This window comes from Leptonychotes weddellii, chromosome 13, assembly GCF_054177405.1.
Source record: "Leptonychotes weddellii isolate Sample4059 chromosome 13, ASM5417740v2, whole genome shotgun sequence".
NCBI classification, from domain to species: domain Eukaryota; kingdom Metazoa; phylum Chordata; class Mammalia; order Carnivora; family Phocidae; genus Leptonychotes; species Leptonychotes weddellii.
Genome location: NC_138381.1, coordinates 47994323 through 48010445, shown reverse-complemented (window position 1 = coordinate 48010445; position 16123 = coordinate 47994323). Strand labels below are relative to the sequence as shown.

The window sequence follows — 16123 nt, the reverse complement described above, 5'->3', positions numbered from 1 at the left end:
TCTTTGCAGAAATGTCTGTTCATGTCTTCTGCCCATTTCTTGATTGGACTAGTTGTTCTTTGGGTGTTGAGTTTGATAAGTTCTTTATAGATTTTTGGATACTAGCCCTTTATCTGATATGTCATTTGCAAATATCTTTTCCCATTCTGTTGGTTGTCTTTTGGTTTTGTTGATTGTTTCCTTTCAATGGACACTTGGGCTGCTTCCATACCTTGGCTATTGTAAATAATACTTTAGTAAACATAGGAGTGCATATATCTTTTCAAATTAGTGTTTTCATTTTGTTTGGGTTAAATACCCAATAGTGGAATTACTAGATCATATGATATTTCTATTTTTAATTTTTTGAGGTGTCTCCATACTGTTTTCCACAGTGGCTGCACCAACTTACATTCCCACCAACAATGTACAAAGATTCTTTTTTTTCTACATCCTTGTCAACACTTGTTATTTCTTGTCTTTTTGATTCTAGCCAGTCTGACAGGTATAAGGCAATAATCTCACTGTGGTTTTGATTTGCATTTCCATGACGATTAATGATGTTGAGCATCTTTTCATGTGTTTGTTGGCCATCTGTATGTCTTATTTGGAAAAATGTCTATTCAGGTCCTCTGCCCATTTTTAAATCAGATTTTTTATGTGGAATTGTATAAGTTCTTTACATATTTTAGATATTAATCCCTTACCAGATATATTACTTGCAAATATCTTCTCCCATTCAATAGGTTGCCTTTTTGTTTTATTGATGGTTTCCTTTACAATGCAAAAGCTTTTTATTTTGGTATAGTCCCAATAGTTTATTTTTGCTTTTGTCTTTCTGGATATAGAATTTTTTATTAACTTTTTTTCAGAACTTAATATATCATATCAATGCCTTCTGGGATATATTGTTTCTGATAAAGTGTCAATGATTAATATATTTTTCTCCTATATGTGATTAACCATTTTATTCTTGCTACTTTCAAGATTTCTCTCTGGCTTTATCTAGGTGTGTATCTCTTTGTGTGTATGTTACCTGGGTTTATTGAGCATCTTGGATCCATAGAGTAATAGTTTTCATCAGATTTGGGGAGCTTTAGGCCATTATTTCTTTGAATATATTTTCCTACTCTTTATCGATCCTCTTTTCAATATTACTGTTACTCATATATTGGTATGTTTAATATTGTCCCACAGATCTCTGAAGGTTTTAAAAGTTTTCTTCATTCTTTTCTCTTTCTGTTTTTTATTTTTATTTTTAAAGATTTTATTTATTTATTTATTTATTTATTTATTTATTTATTTATCAGAGAGATAGAGCACAAGCAGGGGGTGCGGCAGGCAAAGGGAGAAGCAGGCTCCCCACTGAGCAAGGAGCCCGATGTGGGACTCAATCCTAGGACCCTGGGATCATCACCTGAGCTGAAGGCAGATGCCTAACTGACTGAGCCATCCAGGCATCCCATCTTTCTGTTTTTTAGACTGGATAATTTTTATCTTCAAGTTCACTGTTTCTTTATTCTTCTATCTAAAATCTCTTGAGTCCCTTTAATAAATTTTTCATTAAAGTTATTATACGTTTAAACTCCACAATGTTCATTTGATCCTATTTTAGAATTTCTTGGGTTTTTTAAAAAATATTTATTTACTTAGGGGTACCTGGGTGGCTCAGTCAGTAAAGCATCTGCCTTTGGCTCAGGTCATGATCATGAGGTCTTGGGATTGAGCCCCGTGTTAGGTTCCTTGAGGGAGCCTGCTTCTCCCTCTCCCTCTGCCAACTCCCCCTGCTTGTGCTCTCTCTCTTTCTCTCTCAAATAAATAAATTTGAGTTTTTATTTATTTATTTGAGAGAGGAAAAGAGAGAGAGAGCATGAGTGGGGGAAGGACAGAGGGAAAGAATCTCAGGCAGACCCCCCCTGAGTGCAGAGCCCAACATGGGGCTCAATCTCACAACCCTGAAGTCATGATCTGAGCCGCAATCAAGAATTAGACACTTAGCCGACTGAGCCACCCAGGTGCCCCCCCCATTTTGTTATTTCTATGTCTTTGTCGACATTCTCTCTTCTTTTGAGTCATTGTCATAATACTTTCCTTTAGTTCTTTAAACATGGTTTCCTTTATTAGTCTTTGAACACATTTAGAATTGCTGCTTTGAAGTCTTTGTTAAATCCAACATCAGGGTCCACCCAGAGACAGTTTTTATTTACTGCTTTTTTTCTGTTGGTATGGATTATATTTTCCTATTTCTTGGCATGTTCCATAATTTCTGTTGTTGTTAAAAATTGGACATGTTAGATATTGTAGCAATTCTGGATTCTGAATTTTCCCTTAAGTGTGTTGACATTGTGTTTTGGTTTTAATAACTTGTGTAAATGCACTTATAGAATCTGTTTACTGTGTGTGTGTAAACTGTGTGTAACTGTGTGACTGCTGATGTCTACTCATTTGCTTTTTAAATTATTGTTCTCATTTTTAAACCTGAATTCATAGGGATCAAATTGCGTTTGCATAGATTAATGACCAGTCAATGAATGGTGAGATATTGTATTAAAACAAAAGCTTTCACTCTCTGGCAGTAGATCTGTATGTATGTTAGGGAGGACATTTAAAGTTCAGGTAACTTTTAAATATATACATCTGGCTTTGCTTTCCTCTAGACTCTCTTGTCTGTCCTCTGCACGTGAACACAGGATTAGTCAGCCGGTGATGTGTGGATAATTTGAGTCCTATCCAGTTTTTCCTATGCAGGCACATGGAGAACTTTGGAAGGCTTCCCATGGTGGTCTTATTTCCCAGATCTTCCTATTAAATGGCTGGCTGATCTACCAGTCTGCTGCTTTTTCCAACCGTGATTGGAACCTGAGGCTGAGTTGCTGGTCTTCCCTTGTTTGTTTACCACTTAGATTGCTAGTGTTTCTCATAATGCTGCTGGATGTGAAGTTTTAACATGTTCTGCTCCAAATCAGGTCAGCCCTCTCTGGCAGTGAACATTCTGATTGTCATACCTTTTTCGATTTTGATAGAAATACCTTATAAACTGAGCTGGGGGAGGGGGAGGGGAGAAAGCTAGGCAGAATGCCATGTAGACTTCCATTGTTCATACCTAAAGTTCAGTGGCTTTTTTATGAATAACTACTTCTCAGTGTAGTGTATGTCTTTGGTTGATTTTCAGAGCCCTGAATGGGTTGGTTTTGACACCTGTATCCAGTTTTATCATTGCTTTTTGGGGAGAGTAACTGCTGAAGTACTCACTCCATCATACTAGAAGTCCCACCTCTACATTGGTCATTTTTAATAACTCCTCAGCAGATTCTGGTGTGAAGCCAAGGTTGAGAATCACTGGCCTAGGGTATGATGAAAGGAGGATGAATGATTTCACTTCATTCAATAAAATTTATTGAACACCTTCGGGCACTGGACACAATGCAGATACAAAGATAACTAAAACTGTTCATCTCTATGAGTGGTCATAGGCAGTGAGAAAGATAGAGAAAACAATAATGCACTATAACCCGAGCATATAGGGTTGGGTGATGCAGGGTTTGGGAGCAGTGTCAACAAAAGACAATGCCTACAGCCCATCATTTTTCTGAACATGCCAATAGGTTATGACACTTTCGGAAAGTGATATAGCCAATAAGTAGATCCCTACTTAATGTAAGTATGAATAAAGTTACTCATCCTGGGGAACTAGGACAATTTCCCCCAAATTGTATGTTGACTACAAACATAACTTTAAGGAACTAACATTTTATTTCATGTAAAATTTAATGAGTTTTTTAATGATATATTTTCAACTGAACTGTGATGATTTCATAACCTGTGAATAAATTCAGGAATAACAAATCACCATGGGAGTCATTACAGGCAGTGTGATACAGTATTATGATCTCCAAAGTGGGGTGTCCACAAAGGCAGACCATGGAAAGATAGGAAGAAATATTAGCACTACTATTTTTTTTTAAATCAAATTTGTTTGTTGTTTTTTTTTTAAGATTATTTATTTGAGAGACAGAGGCAGAGATAGCGAGAGAGAGGGCAGGAGCAGGGAGGAGAGGGAGACGCAGACTCCCCACTGAGCAGGGAGTCCAACACAGGGCTCGATCCCAGGACCCTGAGATCATGACCTGAGCTGAAGGCAGATGCTTAACCGACTGAGCCAACCAGGCGCCCCTCAAATTTGGTCTCTAAAATGTTTCTATTGACTGAATGTTTCATAAAGTGTGACTATTTATATGGTAGTATATGCATAGAACATATAAATAAACATATGTAGGTGGCATGCCCCCAGTATTTTTGGATTAGGAGTACTCAGTCACAAAAGTCAGAGACAACTGGTATAGTGGTAAGAACACTGATCTAGATGGGTGCTAGTCCCTACTTCAGCTACCAACTTGCTGTGTGAACATGGGCAAGTTAGGAAGGCACTCTTATGTCTTCCAAATCTATAAAATGAGGAGCTTGTTATAAATATCCTTGAGATCTCTTCCAGTTCTGGGATTTTATAAGTGGTTTTGTTTTTTATTTTCCTGTCAAGTATAATTATGAAGTTGAAAGAACAGAAGGTTATCTTTTGTCATTGTTAAGTATTTGAATTAAATTCTGAGTTAGAAATAGGCTTACCAGAGAGAGCTCTCTCTACCTTGGCTACATCCCTTCTCTGTGGTGCTGCTGGCTGTAGATGTGATGATGCCATACACACCATGACATTTCTTTAAATTCTGTTAAATTTAGGCATAAATTTAGGCAGAGGACATACCCCAGTTAGTAGCAGAGTGCAAGAATTTGTACTTAGACACAGTTACAGATGTGCAAGTGCATGTATGCACACACAAATCAATCCTTAACTATTGCTTAATTTCAATGCCTTCATAAACTGAAATTCAGAAAGCTTCAAGATTTAAGCTCAGTACATAAAGAACATTAATTATAGTTTTAATAGTTAAAAGATCCCAATAGATCCATGCATATCAAGTTTCATGTCTACTCAGAAACTGACTTTAAGATGGAGGATTTTCAAAATTTAGATAAAACTAAACACCCAAGATGTTATCAAAACCTTATTTCATCTTTTAAAAAAATTATTTAAATTCAAGTTAGTTAACATATAGTGTATTATTAGTTTTAGGGGTAGAATTTAGTGATTCATCAGTTGCATGTAACACCCAGTGCTCATTCCATCAAGTGCCCTCCTTAATGCCCATCACCCTGTTACCCCATCTTCCCCATCCGCCTCCCCTCCAGCAATACTCAATTTGTTTCCTAGAGTTAAGAGTCTCTTATGATTTGTCTCCCTCTCTGTTTTTATCTTATTTTATTTTTCCTTCCCTTTCCCTCTGTTCATCTGTTTTGTTTCTTAAATTCCACATATGAGTGACATCACATGGTATTTGTCTTTCTCTGACTGACTTATTTTGCTTCTTATTTCACCTTTTGATTTAAATTCAAAGAAATTAAAATTTTACATATTCTTCTTAAAACATTCTCCTCTAAAAACAGTATTCAGCTTTAGAATTCAATAGAATAAGATGTTAGACTTCAGTGTTCATGGATCATGACAAAATAGACTATTGATGGCTTTTTCTTCAAATAATTAGTTACACTGGTTATTATATAGTTCCTTAAAGCTTTATGTTTCTCTGATTTAGTTTTGTTTGCTATCTTCAATAAGTGAGTTATTGTTAAATAGTCTGTTGGCATAGTATTTTAACCTCTAATCCTTTACATGCCTTTTTCTTTTTTTAAGGCTTACTTATTTATTTTAGAGAGAGAGCAAGAGCAGGAGAGGGAGAGAGAGCGAGAGAGTCCCAAGCAGACACAGTGCTGAGCACACATAGAGCTCAGAGCTCCGCGCAGGCCCAGTCTCACAACCATGAGACCACAACCTGAGCCAAAACCAAGAGTCGGCCACTTAAGAGACTGCACCACCCAGGCGCCCTGCACTTTTTTTTTATTAGTGTTCAAAAGCTTGAAGAAACTTTAAAGAGCATAACAAATATTTTTTTTTCTAAATACTTTGGATTTTCTAAATAATACTATATGTATAATATAAAACATCATAATGCTTTTTGTGAAGTTTTTTGTTCCAAATAACATATGAAGTGGAAACTGATGATAGTTCCATGAATCATTACCATAAAGTTCAATATTAGAAACCAGCCACTGTGATTTACCTGTGAGGATGGAATAATCACCTCCTGGCACATTCTATGTAGTAAATGCATCATTTCAAAGATTCATCTTAAAGGGAAAATGACAAAAAAGGAACAACAACACAACAAAAAGAATGACAAATCATAGCTGTTTCAATGTAAATAAATGTTGAAAATACGAGCTCATGAGAATGACTATAGATACTAGAATGAAAGTAAAGAAAAAAGCAAAAACAGAAAAGTGAGAGCAAAATGAAAAAAATGAAAATATTCTATAAATAGGAAAAAAGTAACTCTTAAACTCCAAAATTAATTTTATTTTGCATGGTAATGAATTAAAGAGGGGAAGGAAAATACCACTTTAAACTTAGACGTGTATTAGCACAGCCTGTACTTTGTAATCTGCTGGGGATATAGAACGCAGTCATTTTGCTGCTGCCTGGAACAGGCAGCCAGGAACAAATTTCACTCAGCCTTCCAATTGGTAACCAATCCTCAAGCTTGAATTGAAGGTTCTAACCTTTAATTTCAATGCTGATCATACACTAGGACCTACATATTCACCCTAGGGAAGGAGCTAGTTAGCGGGAGAGGAAGAAGTTGGCCACTGTGTTCTGGGGATCAAAGGCAGTAGTCCACCCTATACCCCCAGGCCCAGAACCACTGCACCCCCCTGTACTTTCTAGAAGCCCTAAAGTTCTGTGCTACTTGTTTAGCAGAGGATAGATTTACTTGCATTATTATGTGTTCCTTTTGCACTATATATGTGTTTGGCCTGTCTTCTGCTTTTGATTTAGGTCATCTCTGCTTTTCCTAATGCTTCTTAAAGATTGAGAAATGGTCAGGTTTGGATGGTTTGGAAAGTTTTTCTGTCTCAGCTGGGCAGCTTGCTCTTCCCATGCCATATCACACACATGCTTCACTTTCTTCCCAAATTTTCTCTAGACAAGGGGACTTTTTAATACTGTTTTATTTTAGAATCATTTCAAATTACAAGGATAGTACAGAGTTCTGGTAGAGTTCCCTATTGTGAATGTCTTTCATTACAATGTAGACCAGGGGATTTTAACATGAGTCCATGGATTAATTTGAGAGAGTCCATGAGCTCCTGAAATTTATGCCCACTTGTATATATTTGAATGAAAATGCATTTCATTTCATTCAAGAACTACGAAGATTAAGACGGATTGTACTTTTGATTTTATCAATCTTTTTCTGTAGGTGCAATCTCTGCTTTCATGTTTTCTGCCATGCTAATATATTTTTTTGTTTATTTAGAACACTGTCTACCTCCAAATGCACATTTGCACAAATGTGCATGGGTGGATTTTTGTGTACAACAGAACTGACCGAAGGGTTCTTTATCACACCCCTGTAACTCTCTGAATTACTTAACACTATGTGTTCACACAAAATATATTAACTCTTGTTTGATGAACTCAGTGTTTCTTCTAAGAGAGGAGTCTGTCTACACTACATAAAGGCCTCAGAGTTGAACCTAGGGGTCCTGCATCAAAATGGTTTGGTGGAGAAGGGCTCCCTATCCAGAACATTTTATATTTTATCAATCCCGTGAAAAGATTTGGATAAAACCATTTTTATAGACTTCCTAAATTTTGAACATTAACTTAACAGCAAGGGGTATTTGGAACTATCACAAAAACACTGCTGTTTTCCCTTGAAACTTTCGGGTGGGGGTGGACAAAGCTATGAAATTACCATAGACCTATTTTTTTATTGTGTCTATTTAGAGTGCATTGTATGAGGTCTTTCTCACTCCTCTTTAGTTCTAAAGATAAAAGATATTATAACATTAGAAATCTAAGATTCTGTGAAACCTCCCCCTAGTTAAAACTTCCCTGTATAAGCATTTTTGAATATTTTCAATGCAATTTTTGGTTATTACCTAATGTTAGGGGTTTTGTTTCAGACTTACAGATTCCAGTCTGATGTTAGAAGATTATTCATCGAAGTTGAGCCCGCAAGCAAAGAGAGCCAAGAAGAGCCTTCTCTCTGGGGAGGAGAAGGAAAATCTGCCAAGTGACTATATAGTGCCCATTTTCTCAGGACGGTACGTATGCATTCTCTTCCTGGCCTTAAATATTAGAAAGTGAAGAGTAAATGTTGTCAGGTAATAATAATAATTGCCTCTGACATTTATTGAACACTTAACTATGTGATGATTGAGAAAGGTCTGAGGAACCTTGGAACTCTGCACTGAGGGAGACATGTTCATTGTGAAAATCGGCCATCACCTAGGATGGCTACAAGACAAAAGAGAAGGATCAGGAACTTAGTTCTAATTATGTAACTGACTGAAATTTAGAAGGAGAGCATTGGATGCTAGTGATTGGACACTATAGATAGTCACTAGAGTAGAAAGAAAGGTTCAAAACCATAAAATATTGGATGAACTAAAAAAAAAAATCCGATGTTATATTTAGGCAGAGGGAAGCTATTGTGGTTGCCAGTGTGGTTTTAATTATTTTTCATTAGGAAGAAAAAAAATCTTAGATAACATAGACTAAGTAAAAGAATGGCATCATAATTTGAATGCCTGCCTATTTACCTGTATTTGTTTAATGTGAAAAAGATTACTATTTATCTTGAGGCAAACTTCAAACAAAATAATCATGAAATTACAAGTCCATTAATGCCAAATTTCTGTGTTTATAAGGTAAATATGTGTATGTGATCTTTTTAAAAAATATAAACTTTTTTGGAATGATTATAATATCTAGAGGAATCTTGAAACCTGTTTGAGACACCAAATTAAGATTTAATGGGAACCTTCAGAGCCTTCCCTGTTTATTTTCCTTTGAATGGAGAACTATCCACAGAGCTGAGGTGATACTCAAAATGAGGGCTTCCTCTCAGGGCAAATGCCATCAGGAAATTCAGGAGGCAATGACGTGGTTGTCATCGTTGGTGACCTACCTCTGTTTCCCTGTGTTTTTCTTCTCATTCTTCTCTGATAGTTTCTTCTGGAATTGTTTCAGAAGCTAATGTCATAATTGCTCTGATTATAGTTAGGAAGGTGAGGGGGTAAATAATATGCTATTTTTAGCTTTCTCTTTGATATCTCTGATTTTTTTTAAGTGAACTTTCCATTGAAATATGCATATTTTGCTAAGTATGCTTACCCAGACTTAGCCTGTCCACAGTTAGTTTAATATACACTGACATTCTTTATAGGCGATGGCTAGGCTAGAGGAGTAAAATATTTTATTTTCTTTGTTCCCAGCTCACTCTGTTTTAAAAAATATATATATTTAAAAAGCACATTAACTTAGCATTAACCTACATGGCATACCTCTCCATCTCTTTACCACATGAAATGAGGCTTCTTGCTTTCAGTTGGTTTTATTTCTAGTTCTCCTTTTTTCCTTTTTAAAATATGGATCCATCTCATATTCTACTACTATGTTGAAAATAACACTTCGTAATGGTGTTGACAGTATTAACAATCTAAGAAGAAGATGGGGGAAAAATGAACCTTTGTTGAGTACCGATTGTTTTCTGAGAATCTTACTAGATGCTTTATGTAAACTATCTTGCTAAGTCCTCTATACAGCTCTAGAGATGTATTAGTATACCAATTTATGGACAAGGAAATTAAGACTCAATGACTTGTTGAAAGTTACATGGCTGGCAATGGAAGAGCTGAGTCTGCCGGGATTGGCCAATGCAACATAACACTGCACTCTGTGATTATAGTGTATTTCTGGGAAATACCGTTTCTTCTGGATGGCACTTGAAATTTTCACTTCTTGTACTCAGATAAATTGAGTTAACTTTGTGTCACCAGCAGGTTTTTGAGTTGAGATAGAGTATTGGGGAGGTGTGAAATTCATTTTAAATTTGTAGCTGTATAGTTTTGTCAGCATGTTAGCATATTCTTGCTTTTGTACCCAGATTATAAAAGGATTATCACTGACATACACTTATATTTACTTAAAGAAAAATATTCCTGCTGTCCTGGGTCAAAATATTTTTTAAGTGTATTTGAGATCTCACGTGAAATATATAGTCTTCCTGAAGTTCAGCTTATTTGTCATGGAAAAGGTAAGGAGACCAGGACTTCATTCTGACTTCTAGAGCTATGTCACATTAGAGGTAATGTGAGCTTAAACTTAAAGTTCTCTTATTTAAGAATTGTCTCAACTCAGGGCAAGACTAGCATTGAATAAAATGTATTATTATATATATCAAATCATTTTACAAAGATCATTTCAAATCTATTATATATTTACCTCTATGTGGAATTCCAAGCAGATTCTCGTGACAGTTTGTCTTGTATTCACTTATTAATTCATTCACTTCCTATCTCATTAAAAAGAAATTAGAGATAATTATTTCAAGACACTAAACTGAAAATCTTCCATCTTCCCTTTTCTCTAAATTATAGTGGATGTATTACTCACTTACTTAGTAAAGACTACCTTATTAATGTTTGGAGAGATAGAGATAAGGAAAAAGAAATTAAACTTTACTCACTGAGTGTAGTAAGAAACAAAGTAGACTAATCTTGTCTACCAGATGTTTTAGTAAAATTCCATGAGAAATTTCAAACTTGGGCAAATATTGAGCCCTCTTTTTCAGCAAACTACACAGATTCTGGTACCAGAAACTTATAAACATAATGGCAGTATTTGCTTAAATTTGGAAATCATTATTCTTATAAGAAAATCAAAGGTAAAATTCAGCCTTCAGAGGTCTAAGGAGACTCAATTTCAAGAAAATCTTCAATATAATCATTATACTTCCTCACTGTTGGGCTTGACCACAAAGGTATTGAAGGAGATTAAAAATAATCTACATGTGTTTAACATTAATAAATTATAGCACAATTTCTATCATAAACTACTACATTAGGCACAGCACTTTTGGATGTTACCACTCACTTGCCATCATCATTAGTTATGAATAAAAACAAGTCACTTTTATAAACATCACCCCTTCAAATTAAATTTTGGTCATTTTTTTCCCTTATCAGGGCTATGTGCAAGCATAAATAAAGAATGTCGTTAAATATGTTTACACACACACACACACACACAAATAACCTTTAAAGAAACCCAGTAGGCATAAGGATCTCATGTAAATTTAGAAATTATTTATAGGTGCAACAGCTCTGGGCAATGCATTATATCAGGTGAGTTATAGAATCCAGATCAAGCACATAGTCCCATATCGGAATCACAGGCACAGAAACAATATCTCATTTTATAATGTCATCTTTTCTGGAAGGAAAGTCATAACTTAATCTTTTATTATAGACTCTATCCTATTTAAATACCCTACAGAAACCAATGAAATGACCTTAAGCAAGTTATCTAATTTCTCTGAGCCTTGTTACCATATGTCTAAAATAGAAATGATAGAGTTTACCTAGGGTTATTGCAGGCTTAAAATGAGATAATGTATGTAAAGAAGCACTTGTCAACACCATGGCCATAGTAGGTATTATTATTGTTGTTACCATTATGGGTTAAGGTGATGATCACTTCTGTATGTGAAGAGTTAGCTCCTGATTTACCAGGTTTTTCTTTGTCAGGTTTTCTTTGGGCATGATACACAATGTCTAAGTTCTGATACTTTGAACTTAGTAAAAATTAGGCAATCCTATCACTGCCCTTCACAGTAGCCATGTTTTGCTCTTATTATATTTTAGCCAAGTGCATGTCAGTGGAACTAGAGATACGGAAGAAGAAAGAATTAAGGAAGCTGCTACTTATATAGCCCAGAGGAATCTTCTTGCTAGTGAAGAAGGAATCACGGCATCCAAACAGTCTGCTGTATCCAAACAGTCAGCTATATCCAAACAATCTGCTGTATCCAAACAGTCTGCTGTATCCAAACAGTCCTCAGTATCCAAACAGTCTACGTCCACTCTTCACCAGGAGGAAGCTTTTGAGAAGAAGTCAAGGAAAGTAACAATTCGAGAGAAGGCAGAACGGCTGTCGCTGAAAAAAACAGTAAGAAAAGACAATTTAATGTAATTTACAAATGCAGAAATGCATGTAACATTGCATGTGTGTGTACATATAGATTTATTTTTTTTAAATGAAGAAATATATAGTCTTCTGGAGAAACAAAACTAAAGAAAACAAGGAGAAAGACATCAAAATGTATGGGTCAAAGAAAGACAGACTTAGTGGTTTCAAACTCCATGAAATTTTAGGTTCTACAGAAATTATGGTTCTAAAGAACCTTAAGAAATCCACCTTAGGGGAAAGTAAAATATGTTGCTGAGGCTTAGAATGTTAAAAATTAAATGTATCTTTTTAAAAGGGGAAAAGAGGGGCACCTGGATGGTATAGCTGGTTAAGCATCTGACTCTTGATTTCAGCTCAGGTCATGATCTCAGGGTCCTGGGATTGAGCCCTGGGAGGACCCCGGAGTGGAGCCTGACGTGGGGTTCCATACTCAGAACAGAGTCTGCTTGTCCCTCTCCTTCCCCTTCTGCTCCTCCCCCTCCCCTTGCTAAAATAAATAAATAAATAAATAAATAAATAAATAAATAAATAAATAAATAAAATCTTTTTTAAAAACGGGGAAAAAGAGAAGGCCTTTGGTCTAAATAGAAAAGTAAGCCTCCAAGTGGAAAAATGATAATTTGGGTTTTTATTGTTATTTTAGCAGCACAGGTTACTTTGATTTCATAATATTTTCATATATTTTTTTATAGTTAGAAGAAACTGAGGCATTTCACAGAAAGTTGAATGAAGATCATCTTCTCCATGCTCCTGAATTTGTCATTAAACCTCGTTCCCACACTGTTTGGGAGAAAGAAAACGTAAAATTACATTGTTCTGTATCAGGCTGGCCAGAACCTCGTGTCACATGGTATGTTATCTGTATGAAAATTACTCATAGAATCTATTACACAAAACTAATTTTACCTCCAGTGAAAATATTCAGCATTGTGAATATGCAAGAGTCAATGAAAGTACCTACAAGTTTGTACAGATTTTTTAAATAGTGAGGAAAGGATACCAGGATGAATATTTTATGAATGAGAAGAAAGAACAGTCTCATGTACATTACGATATATTATGATACTTCATAATCCTGTTATAAAAGGGGACTTTATTGCATAAAGTATTAAAATATAGTCAACATACTTACATACAAAGAAAATATATGGCTACAACTGCTATAGGCCATAAAATGTAAATAGAAATTTGCTCCCATACAGTATAGGTATTATTTTGTGACCAGAAGCAATGTTCTTTTAAAAAGATAATTAAAACCCAGAGGGCTTCATCTCTACTCCTCACATGAGCTGAGATCTCAACATGCTTTCTAAAGCCAAACAGAAGAGGGACCCGGATGGAAGATATTACTCAATACGGGGTCTTAAGAAATTTTCTTTCCATAAAGAATAAGAACCCATTTTCTCTTTCTCATTGCAATTGTCAATGACTTGATGATCCCTAAACTCCAGACTTTCCTGTTATATGTCATGAATACCTGCCACAGACAGCAGAAGTATGAAAATGATGGAGCCAACCTAAAAAGATGTTTTCTGTTTAATTCCCTGACACAGGTATTTTGCATGCTGTTTTTTTATCCTCAGGAGTGGTGGTAAATGCACCCTATGTTGCAGTATAAATGCCACACAGAATGTCACTGCCACCTGCAGAGGGCCTGACTCCTCCTTTTTTAAGGCCGTTATTTCTGTTGGTTAGACACCTGCCTAGGACTAATGGAGGTAACTGACAAGGAACATATTTCAATGAAAATGAAGTTTTAAAAAAGTCAGTTTACAAGCTTTAAAGTATAAAGGTATACCAAATGAAGCTAGGAATCAATCAGTCTTAGCCCCACCTTTCTCTGCGACTATGGACTTACATACTTTGTTTGGCCCATTAAAGGGCTATTTCCTCTAAGAAACTGATTACTTCCCACCTCATAAAAAAAATCTAAACTTTCCAATTGAAATGTGTGAAGAATAACAAATTTTCAGCTCTAATAATTCTTTGGTCAGTAAGAAATTCCTCTTATGAATTAAAATGTACTCCTGATAAACAAATAATTGGAATCCTAATCAAGTAGATTTATTTATTGCGCAATATTCTTTTTTTCCTGCTTTTTAAAAATTAGAGTTAAAGATGATTTTCAAAAGGATACAAAAGAATTTCTAGGAGATAAATACTAATCTCTTAAGCACTTGTTTATTTTGTTAAATACATAGCTGCTAAGACACAATACAACCACGCCTTGTACCACTGATGGTGTTACTGAGCCAGAGTGAAGTGTTTTCACGAAGGAAGAGCTCAAACTCTGTCAGAGATTAAATTCCTGCATAATGTTTTGTTGGCTGGAAAAGGAGTGATTTAAAAACAAGCAAAAAATATGAAAACTCCCCACAAAAATATGAAATGACTAAATTGGCAACTCTTTGAATCCTAGTTAAATTGAATAATAGAAATTCTGTCAATTTTCAGTTATTCTCACTAATGGAGCTAAGAAATAGTATGGTTGGCTCCCTAAATCTTTCACATCTGGCTTTGAAATATTTTTTTTTTCTTAACAATGAGTCTATATCCCAGGGGCTCATTTTAAACAAAAATGAAGATATAGACACAAGATTTGTCTCAGGAACGATTGGGAAGCTATTCATTTACTGTAACAAGTCTTCTCAAGTTCCTGCATATCCTTTAGTGCTTGGAGGAGACAACTCCATTCTTTATAAAATTCTCCCCATAGGGAGTGATCAGAGCATTTCACAGAAAATCCTGTTGCCTTGCAAGCCAAGTGGAAAGTCAATATGAAAACAGAAGAACTAGTGGACCACTAAGAAAATAGCGAACCGTACTTCAGAGAGCAAGGTTTGCCCTTGGATAAAGCTTAAATTTAGACAGCTAGCAGATAACTGAAAATTGGCTATGGCAGTAAACAAGATCAGATCCAGGTTTTGTGGGGCATGAAGCTCATACAATTCAGGGTCACTCTTTACAAAAAAGAATGTTAATAATATAAATTAGGCAGTGAGCCTTGAGGAGACACATGTTGGTGAGAGACTGGAAGATCCATTGGCCTCCAGGTAAACCCACCCCTGGGAGTAAACTGTGTGTGGGATCAGTGTACCTTCCTGGGTATGCTGCCTTTTAAAAAATAATCATTAAATGAAGCTCTAACTTACTTTGTAACACTGGTACAGAGTACCCAGTCTTCAATAAGCATTCGTCCCCTCAACGAGCAGGAGACCCACAACCCAAGCACAAACCAAGGTTGTTGGTGATTACTTTGCAGGCATTTATGTCTTTTTGTTACTCAGCTGTAGCTTTCTGGGCCTAACACTGAAGACAAGTATGAAAGAAATAATTGAGAATGGCCTTCCTGAATAGAAGGAGGTGAATCATGGGACCAAGTTTGTGACGATGCTTTCGGCATGCCTTGTAGCTGTTAGGTCCTTAGCCATGCTTTTTCCAGGGCATGTGTGCCTGGGGCCTGTTTCCCTTAGAGCCCTTTCCAAAGAAGGTTAAGTTCCAAGTTTCCACTAAGCACCCTCGGGACATGGAAGTCCCTGAGGTCTAACAAATGATATGAACAGGCAGCAGCTGCTCTTTGGCCAATCCCATGTACTGACCAAGTCTGTCTAAATGGAATCTAGAGGTTACCGAGAAAGCACTAAATGGCAGGAGCACATACCACTCATCAGGGCCAGGTGCAGAGATGCCAAGGGGCACTGTCTGATTCCCAAGTCACTTTGAGAGCAGAAGGAAACCTGTTTAGGCATTGGGTCCAGTAGAAAAGTTAGTTGCAAGGATGCTTCTGCATCACCACAGTGAAGCTGGCCATCCTGAAGGAGGGCTTTGTCAACACAAAAGGAAGCGTGTATATATGGTGAAAAATGCCAAAGTTGTTTTACTTAATTTAATAGGCTGTATTTATATAATAACTTGTATAACAGGCTACATATTGGTTTAAAAGAGGAGGAAAAAAATTACATTTGTATTTGTTTTACTTGCATAAAGAAACTC

At 36.0% G+C, this 16123-nt stretch overlaps 1 protein-coding gene across 1 annotated transcript in view; it reads left to right on the top strand.

Annotated features, from left to right (window-relative positions):
- The window catches only part of MYOM1 (myomesin 1), a 149087-nt gene that overhangs the window by 33031 nt on the left and 99933 nt on the right, over window positions 1-16123 (top strand). Inside the window, exons 5-7 of the mRNA XM_081802546.1 lie at window positions 8062-8202; window positions 11806-12109; window positions 12823-12980. Of these exons, the coding sequence (XP_081658672.1) occupies window positions 8062-8202; window positions 11806-12109; window positions 12823-12980 (603 nt within the window). The remainder of the gene's footprint in view (window positions 1-8061; window positions 8203-11805; window positions 12110-12822; window positions 12981-16123) is intronic.